The 9,344-nt window shown below is 40.1% G+C and overlaps 1 protein-coding gene across 1 annotated transcript in view; it reads right to left on the reverse strand.

Annotated features, from left to right (window-relative positions):
• Positions 1-3,718: 3,718 nt before the first annotated feature.
• ercc6l2 (excision repair cross-complementation group 6-like 2) overlaps positions 3,719-9,344 on the reverse strand; it is a 26,093-nt gene continuing 20,467 nt past the window's right edge. The window contains exons 20-21 of the mRNA XM_037680056.1: positions 6,992-7,149; positions 3,719-4,919 (exon numbers count right to left, since the gene is read on the reverse strand). Of these exons, the coding sequence (XP_037535984.1) occupies positions 3,719-4,919; positions 6,992-7,149 (1,359 nt within the window). The remainder of the gene's footprint in view (positions 4,920-6,991; positions 7,150-9,344) is intronic.

Raw genomic sequence — 9,344 nt, forward strand, 5'->3', positions numbered from 1 at the left:
GTGTGTGTGTGTGTGTGTGTGTGTGTGTGTGTGTGTGTGTGTGTGTGGTGGGGTTACACTGGTTGGGGGTGCCCCAGAAGATTTCGAATAAAGTAGATGCCATTTCCTGCATTCTGGTGAATTTTAAACAGTTGTTTACCTACATATGTACACACTTGATTCAATAACTATTTTAGAGAGCAACAAGGAGTAGCGTGACCAACAGCTCCCTCCTTGTGTGAATGGAGCATGCTCCGCTTCTCTCTCGCATCCTAACACCCCACCACCACCACCACCCCACCCCCGGTCAACAACTGTATTGCACAATACAGATAAGCTAGCTAAGATGCTACAGACGAAGCGCTCCATTTCTCTCACACATCCTAACCACTTCGGGACAAATTGAGAGCGTTGATTGGTCAGTTGTTGATGAGCCTACTGTGTTGATTGACAGGTGGTGTTGAGAATCCGACTCGTGCAAAAATATATACAGTATATACCCTATACAGGTTTTACTGGCCCGTTTAAGACTGCCATCGTTTATTACATACTTAGTCCAAATTTATTAAATGTTTTGATGAGTCTAAAGTCTGAGAACTGAGTTTTCTTACAAAATTTTAATGAGGGTTTCTTAAATTTTCAGGAGTGCAGAGTTAAAATTTAGGGGTGCTTGAGCACCCCCCAAAAAGAGGCTAAAATCACCACTAGCACAATATGAGATTTTGCAAGATGTTCCATTCAAAGTATGTTTTGAGTGATTCTTTAGCCTCCACCACAGTAAAGTTTAGGTTGATACCTAAAGACTTCTCACCTTCTCGACACAAAGGGGCCAGACGTTTGTGGGAAAACCCTTGAAATTATGACCATGAGTTCTTCGGGAAATTGCATCCAATCATCATCATATGTCGCTTGTGATGGCTAAACATCTCGGTACAGATTCTTGGTTAAATTCTACAGATAGCTTTAAAGATAAGAGACTATTGTTTGCTGCTGGACCATGTTAGGCTTTAACTTGTCAGTCATCTGGTAAGCCCTTCAATTGTTAGTACAAATGCAAAGGCCCTCCAATATCTCACTTGAACCAGACTGTGACTTCAACAAACCCCAAGATAGGAATCTGCAAATCTGTGGATGAATCGGTAAGACGGAGCAATTTGAGGTTTTTGGAAAAGAAAGGCTTTTTTATCCTTGGGCGTAGGATTTGAACAGGTGTCACAGATGTGTGGCCTCGCTGTACTTGTGTGTGCGATTACCACCCAGTGACACACACACACACAAGCTGTTTAACAACTCGCACGCTCTGTTGAGACACGCAGACGTACCTCTTTGTTTATTGATGGCTATCAGCACTTTCTCATTTCTGCTTAACAAAACTCTCACAGCACAGCTCTCTTTATTTCAGCGCAACAGCTGAAAAATGTCGAACACAGCTGTGGGGCACAGCGCAGACTGAAACACGCACAAAAAGCCTGATTTTGTTTTCATATTGCAACAAATTTTTAATTTAGAGCAATGAACGACTTCCCTTTTTTTTGAAAACATGCAAACGTTAACAAAACGTCCGAGATTGAAACCATCTTCAAACATGTGGGCCGGGTGGAGATATACCACTGATCATCCCTGTTCTTCTAGATCCACAGTCTTCAGCTGCTTATTGTTATTTCACTAATAGCACAGCAGCTTTTACTCTTAAGGGCCTTCGAGGGTCAACGGAGCCGAACCACAGGCTGCTCAGATTACAGCGCAGAGAACGGCGGGGGAATCACACCATTTACAGTACACTGCATGTACACTCTCTGTGGGAGTGGGAGGCAGTGAAGGGTGGAGAGGGGTTGAGAAATAACAGCCATTAGGTAGTTTAAAGGGGCATCACTGCAGGCCCACCAACAGCTCCCAGGCACCAATTACTGGTATCCTGTAACAACAGTGGACAAAGATAAAAACTGGGTTGTTGTTTTTTTTTCCATTAAATGATTCACTGAACATCAGATCATACGCAATGACAGGTTGGGTCTTGACAATGTTTATCTGTGCAGTCAAGATACATATATACAAGTTCATATAGTACAAGCATACATATATAACAGGCTGTAAAGGCAAAACTTTTACTTTACATCAAACGCAAATACATTTTTATCAGAAATTTTGTACAAAAAATAAAATTATTCACGCTGAGTAAATGGGTTTATAAACACTTTATAAATAAGTAAACATTTTTAACAAGAGTATCATATACAGCACATTATGCAACAGTCAACAAAATATTAAAACAGCAATCTAAGCAAAGGTCCGGACAAGCAAAGACCTTGTTTTAAAAAAACATTACGTCTAGTGATGATGCATATGAAGTTTTGTTGAATTATCTTGAATGGAGCAGAAGTTATGACCTGGACAAGAGAAAGTTTATGGACAATTCCATAATACATCCAGACTTCAGCATAAAAATATTGTTCATACGTTGAAGCAGGCTCGTTATTTGGCTAAATCAAGTGTTGTACTTGCGCGTATTCATTCAGGTCATTGTAAATTTTTCATGGTTACTCACTTTCTGTTTTAAACTACATTACTTGATATAGTAAAAGCAAACTTTAGATCTATAAATACTTATAGTGCTTAACTTAGTTAAATGTTCGACATTTAAAATCCAAATCACAAAGAATGCAGGTGAACAGCAAGAATGGAGTACAAATAAGTATTGGCTCTATTTGGCACAGAAACAAGTCAGTATGTCCATCCATCCATCCATCCATTTTCTTTACCCGCTTATTCCATTTTGGGTCACGGGGGTCGCTGGTGCCCATGTCCAGCAATCACTGTGCGAGGGGCGGGGTACACCCTGGACGGGTCGCAAGTCCATCACAGGGCCACATAGAGACAAACGAGACAAACAAACATTCACTCTCTCACTCACACCTAGGGACAATTTAGAGTTACCAATCAGCCTAACATGCATGTTTTTGGACTGTGGGAGGAAACCGGAGTACCCGGAGAAAACCCACGCATGCACGGAGAGAACATGCAAACTCCACCCAGAAAGGCCCCTGGACCGGGGTTTGAACCAAGGACCTGCTCGCTGAGAGGCAGCAGCTCTACCAGTTGCGCCACCGTGCTGCACTGTCAGTATGTCCTTTATATCTAATTTAATGTAACTGCTTAATAACGGTTTATTAACTGCATTATCAATTCTAAACAGATAATTTATAAAGGTACACTTACTGTGAAGTGGTACGTCTTTAATCAGTACCTGTGCAAAGGGAAAAGTATTGTGAATAATTGTGAAGGTAAAATATTTATGGAAACTAAAGTCAGAACCTACATTTTTAGCAAATTAATAATTTGACAATAACTTTATGCAACTTTTGCCTACACGAAATCAAATTGTTAAATAATTTTAAAATGGTTCATGTGACATATATAATCAGTACAGTAAATGAGCTTTAAAAACATTTAACTGACATTAAATTAAAAATTTAAAAAACTTAAAACACTGGTATTGGGCTCCCATCACCAAAACTTAGCTGGCTGAACCATTCTGGTGTAAAGACAGACCTAATTACATATTTTCTATAAATTTTCAGATATCGGTACCGATACCGATATTGATATGGGATTGGTGCATCTCTAATAAACATCACGGCTGTTACTTAGGACAAAATTTTTTGTTCCGAGCACTTTTCAAAAGTATAAAACTCTGAATGAAAACTTGCTAAATGTAAAAAATCTCATATAAAAGTCTTCGTCATTTCTTCCACAGGAACTTGTCATTCGTTTTCCACAGACTCGTGCTCTCCCTCTTTTTGGACAAACTTCGCTCTGCAAAGCTGGTGTCGATGCACACTCTCTGCAGTTCTTCCGGATCTGTTAGCCTGTTGATACTCTCCTCATTACCCTCACTGAGGATGTCCCAGATGTCTTTGCGACGACTCCTTGTCACCTGCACTGGTGTACTGACCCGGTGTTCAGTTTGTATGTGCGAGCATGCGTCATCTAACGTTAGATTGGACGGTGGAGACTTGAGACCTGTGCTTAGTGACGCTGATGGTGTGCGGGGTGTCTCAGGGTTGCTTTTGTGTTGTGGATTCTTAGCCTTTGGTTTCAGTATGTCATCTAGAATGGATGTATCTCCTATAAGGTCTGTTAGAAGGGACTGATTGCAGGAGGTCACAGAAGACTGAGAATTCTCTCTTTGTCTCTGTATTTCACTCGTCCACCGCGGTGATTTCTGCTCCTGCTCTGTTTCTTGTCCTGCGGGTTTGGATGACATGGCAGAGCTGCAACGGCTGGGGTCAGAAGAAGAAGGGGTATCTCTGTCTGTGCAGTTCAGGAAAGCAGCAGCCTCCCTGGACCCCAGACCACTGCTGCTGGCCTGATCCACGCTGAGAGCACCGTCAGTTCTGCACGCTCGAGAACTAGAAACACTACTCTTCTTTGTCCTCTTGTGTCCCCTGGCACCGCAGACCATCTCCTCCTGCTTCTCTGACTCTGGGTTTGGAACTGGCACATTCTTTTGTATTATCTTTGGCTTTTTGGGAGGTTTAAGATCATCATTTTCTAGATTGCCTGATCTGATTTGTGGCGAAGAATCATTATTTTGTGGAGGTTCAGGCTTAGATCTGGGTTTCAGATTCCTCTGAGAGAACTTCGCAGATTTTGGGGTTCTTAAAGATTCTTTTTGTTGATTTCTAGTGTCTGTATACCGATTTCTGGAAGCTCTTTTTGTGGATGATGATAAGGTAGAAGTGGCAGAGGAGGCTGCTTGAGCTGAATCAGGTTCTGGGATGTTTTCTGTGATTATATCAGCCACATCTGTGTGATTCAGAGAAGTGTAATACTGTCGCAGCCAGGAAAGCCTGTGAGACGAGTTTCCTCTCAGGATCTCAGTGGCAAACTCATGGACTGAGGGAAATTTAAATTGTTCTGCCATTACCTCAAGCTGCTGTCTGTAACACAAAAATAAAAAAATACAAATTAAAAAAGCCCCAAATTTAGCATTTGCATGCATAACGTGAGGCGTTTTGCATTAAACTCAAAACAAAAGAAAGGATTTTATGGATATTACAAACAAAAATCACATTTTCTGTTTTGGAGCAGATATTTACGAATATCGACTCAAAAAAATTTGAAAAGTAATAAGCATGTCATTTTGGTGTAGATCCCTAGGTTTTGAAAATATTTTCAATTTCCATCTATGAGTAGATTAAATCTAATTTTGTTTGATTTCCTCCTAACATCCGTTACAGATAATGCTGCAGCTGCTACGAAATCTGAAAATCCTCAAAAATGTGAAATCCAAACATTAAAAACTTTCAACTTTAAAACTAAAGTTTATCATTAGAAGGCCAGAAATAGCAAGTGGTACTGCTTTACAAGTACTTGATCTACTTTGATACGTACCATATTTTCCGGCATATAAGTCGCAGTTTTTTGTGTAGATTTGTCAGTCCTGCGACTTATATGCCGAAGCGACTTATACGTTTTTTTCCCCCATATTCATAACACAATTTTTGACTGACGCTTTAAAATTTGAAGAACTGCAACAGTGAGTCCTCCCGTGTGTGCTCGCTTCACTCAGCTGGTGCAGGTGGAGGAATGCTCCAGCCGCAATCGATTGATGGATGGATGGATGGATGACGTCGTGCTGTCCAGGTGAAATGAAGCTATTTTGACCATTACCATAAATAAATACATAATAAATGCAACTTATACGCCAAAGCAACTTATATATGTTTTTTCCTCTTCATGATGTTTTTGACTGATACAACTTATACTCCGGAGCGACTTATACACTGGAAAATACGGTAATTACCTTTAAATATCTGACTTATTGTCACACCTTTTGCTCTTTTATTTCCATTCAACGAGAAACTGCAATTTCAGATTTTCAATTAATCAGTCAAGGCACCAAAAATAAACCGCTATATATTTTTTAATTACCTACTACAAAGTAACTATCCTTGATATGAGAGGATCGTAAACATTTTAGAATATTTTCTTAATTGTTTTAGTCTAACGTCAGATGAAAGTTCACCACATTCAGACTTACAATCAGACACCAGAGCAGTTAAGATTTTTTTTTTTACGGAGCTCCTGGGCAGTCATTAAAACGCTGGTCTAATCAGACACAGGGACAGAAACACTTTAGAGTAACGGCTGTTACCGCAGCATTTTCCAGTGTTCACTGGAAAAACAATAAATAAAAGTAAAGGCAGTAAAACCTGACCCGCATGTGGATTTAGATCATTAAACAGCGAGGTTAATTGAGATGATATCACTGTAACTAGTGTGTGTTTGCATTCCCTGGTGAGGCGCTGGGCAGAGATACAGCCGTCCACCCCCACCGGGAAGTGAAGCTGGAGCCATAAAGGTGTCTGTGTGTCTGCAGATGAGGTTGGGGAGGGAAGGAGCAGAGGTGATGCAGCAACATGGCTACGTGTGAATACTATGCGTCTGTAAGTGTGTGTTTGCATATTTTTGTTAGAATGTGTGGGTTTAAAAGGCCTAAGGCGATCATTTTTGGTCAGTCTCAGGAGGGTAAACTCCTCCACTGTTGGGCCTGATTACTACTGGGTAATCTTTGGCATGATGCGAGGAAATAGGTAAAAGCGAAACCTCAGAGGTGGTCTCTTTCTACACACACACACACATCATTATTAAGGCCTGGGAAGAGGCAGTCAACACTATATCCGTGGTGGATTTTGTCCGTCTCCCCTACACTGCCAGGAATTCCTCTCTTTTTTCCACTCCCTCCCCATTCCCACCCCTAAAATTTTACTTGTTCACCTTTCTATTCTACACTCATCTAAACTTCTTTCTTTTCTTGTTGCTGATGCTTTTATATAACATACATTTCCTTTACTATGTCTACTAGCACGACTGTTTTCCAAATCAAGCTTTTCCTCTCCTAGAATCTATTTATTAATTCAATGACACACACACACACACACACACACAAATATAGTTCATTTGCCTTCTTTTATCTCATTTGAACAGGGCTGTATTTGCTCGTCACTACCTGCGTATAGCTTTAGGAGTCTCTCCAATCATGACTGTTGTCTGGCCGGCCCGGTGCACACTTCTGCTGGTGAAGCTGATCGGATGATCTACTTTGAGCTTCTGCAGTTGACTTGAGTGGGTGCAGGGCTGGCTGTCTAGAAGACTTGCTGGCAGACTCTGGCACAGTCAAAAAGAGGTACATTTTATAGAGGCAGTAAGCAATGTCTTCAAAAATACAGCTTATGATCATGAGCCCAACTTGAAACCTGCGGGTTAACAATTATTTTAAAGCTCCCAAGTTTAAGATTTCTTAGGCTAAATACTATTTTATTAGTGTAGAATGGCATTTAAAAATATTTTACATGGACCTCCACACCTACATTAGGGTCAAGCCCGCTGCAGAATCTCCCACACAAAACTACCATGTTGAAAAACATAGGTTGAGGCAAGAGATATTTAACTAGTTGAATTATGTGACTTTAGAGTTGAAAAACCATACATCTTGCTACTTTTGGAAAACATCAATTAAGACACAAACTGTTTAGCTGTCGTGTTCGTGGTTATGATGAACAGGGCAGAAAGCAAGCAGGTAAAAGTCTAAGGAAGTATTTAAGAAAGTTAAACAAAACCAAAATAAGCAGACATGCCCAAAACCATGACTCAGACAATATAAAGTGACTGAGAACAAGGGAAGACAAAGAAGCATATATCTGCAGGTAGTGTTAATTAATGAGTCGAAGTAGCTGAGATGATTGGTAATGAATTACAGGCGTGAGTGACTGGGCAAACACAGGAGCTGAGGATAAACTACAGAACAAGAACATGAAACAAGAACAACTGCCTGGCTAAACTGGTCACAGAACACTGATAACTGACAGAAACAAGATGACTGAAACACCCTGAAAAGGTATGTCTAATAGAGAATGCACGAATTATAACACCACACATTCACCTTTTATTATGAAGTAATGGTGACTTATGTGAGTAAGTAGTTTAGTAAATGTGAAAAATGCATGATTATGGACAAGAAATGTTAAGAGATAGTGCACTGATGTTTACCAGTGCATGTTTATATCCAAAATACAAATGTGAAAATAGGAGGGTCCAGAAAACTGTTCTCAAGCTTCATTTTACACACCTAGATGCAACAAAAAAAATTAATCTTGAGTTGTTTATTTTTATTTCTTGATATGAAAAGCTTAAAAAAACATATATATATATATATATATATATATATTTAATTATTTTATTTTATTTTTTTATTTGGTGCTTTATCACCTGGCCTGGCAATAAGCTCCATCTCCATCTTTCATTGCTTATCCGTAGAGGCAACAGGCCCTGAAGAAAAACCCAGACATCTCTCTCCCTAGTGACACTCACCAGCTCCTCCTGGGGGACCCTGAGGTGTTTCCAAGCCAGAAATAATACAAAATCTGTCCAGCCAGTTCTGGGTCTGCCCCGGGGCCTCTTACCAGTGGGACATGCCCAGAAAACCTCCAAAGAGAGGCATCCACGAGGCATCCTAATCCGATGCAGAATCCCCTCACCAATAAGCTTGTTTTAGTGAAGAGACTGCCTGTTTGAAAGTTTGATTTTTATTGTTCTGGAGTGATGTCATCGGGGATTCCAGCGATATATTTAAAAAGAGGAAAACCTTAAGCTTCACAAATATGCAAGGGGATTTCCCGGTGCTTCAGCAGCCAGCAGAGAAAACTGGCCAATTTTAGAAAATTATAATGTTTAAGTTCAAGTTCAAGTCAAGTTTATTGTCATTCACATCACATGTGGTACATGAGGTGGAACTAAATTATGTACTCAGGGTTTATAAGATAAAGGAATATTTTTGAAAACATACTTGTTAGAAAACTCATATTAGTAGATTAAGACTTATGTTCAGGCTGCGGTTGATACGACGTATTGTTTTACATTATTAGTGTTTAGTGTATATCTTAGATCCTTATATGCTGTTTCTTTTTATACTTTATATTTTTGGTTGTAACTGGGACCCTGAGTACAGTAGTCCCTCGCTACTTCGCGGTTCTTTTTTCACGGACTCGCTCTATCACGGCTTTTCAAAATAAGATTGGACATGATACAATGATTGATGGATGAGCCGCACAATCGGCATGGGATTTTTATATAAAATAAATTATTTTAAACTATTTAGCACATGCTGCACCTATGTACAGCCCAAGCTGCAGGAGAAGCTCCCTCCTGCAGCTTGTCATATCCACTCTGCAGCGGAGAAGTGGGCGTGGCCGAGAACGCTGGCAGATGGAGGCAGAGAGCTGAAATCATGACATGTTGTGCTCTTTTAAAGCGTTTAGAAACATTGTTTAGAATATTGCAAGAGTGTGGGAATGGTTTAAAAT

This window comes from Nematolebias whitei, chromosome 8 (genome assembly GCF_014905685.2).
Source record: "Nematolebias whitei isolate Nwh7 chromosome 8, NemWhi1, whole genome shotgun sequence".
Classification (NCBI taxonomy): Eukaryota; Metazoa; Chordata; class Actinopteri; order Cyprinodontiformes; family Rivulidae; genus Nematolebias; species Nematolebias whitei.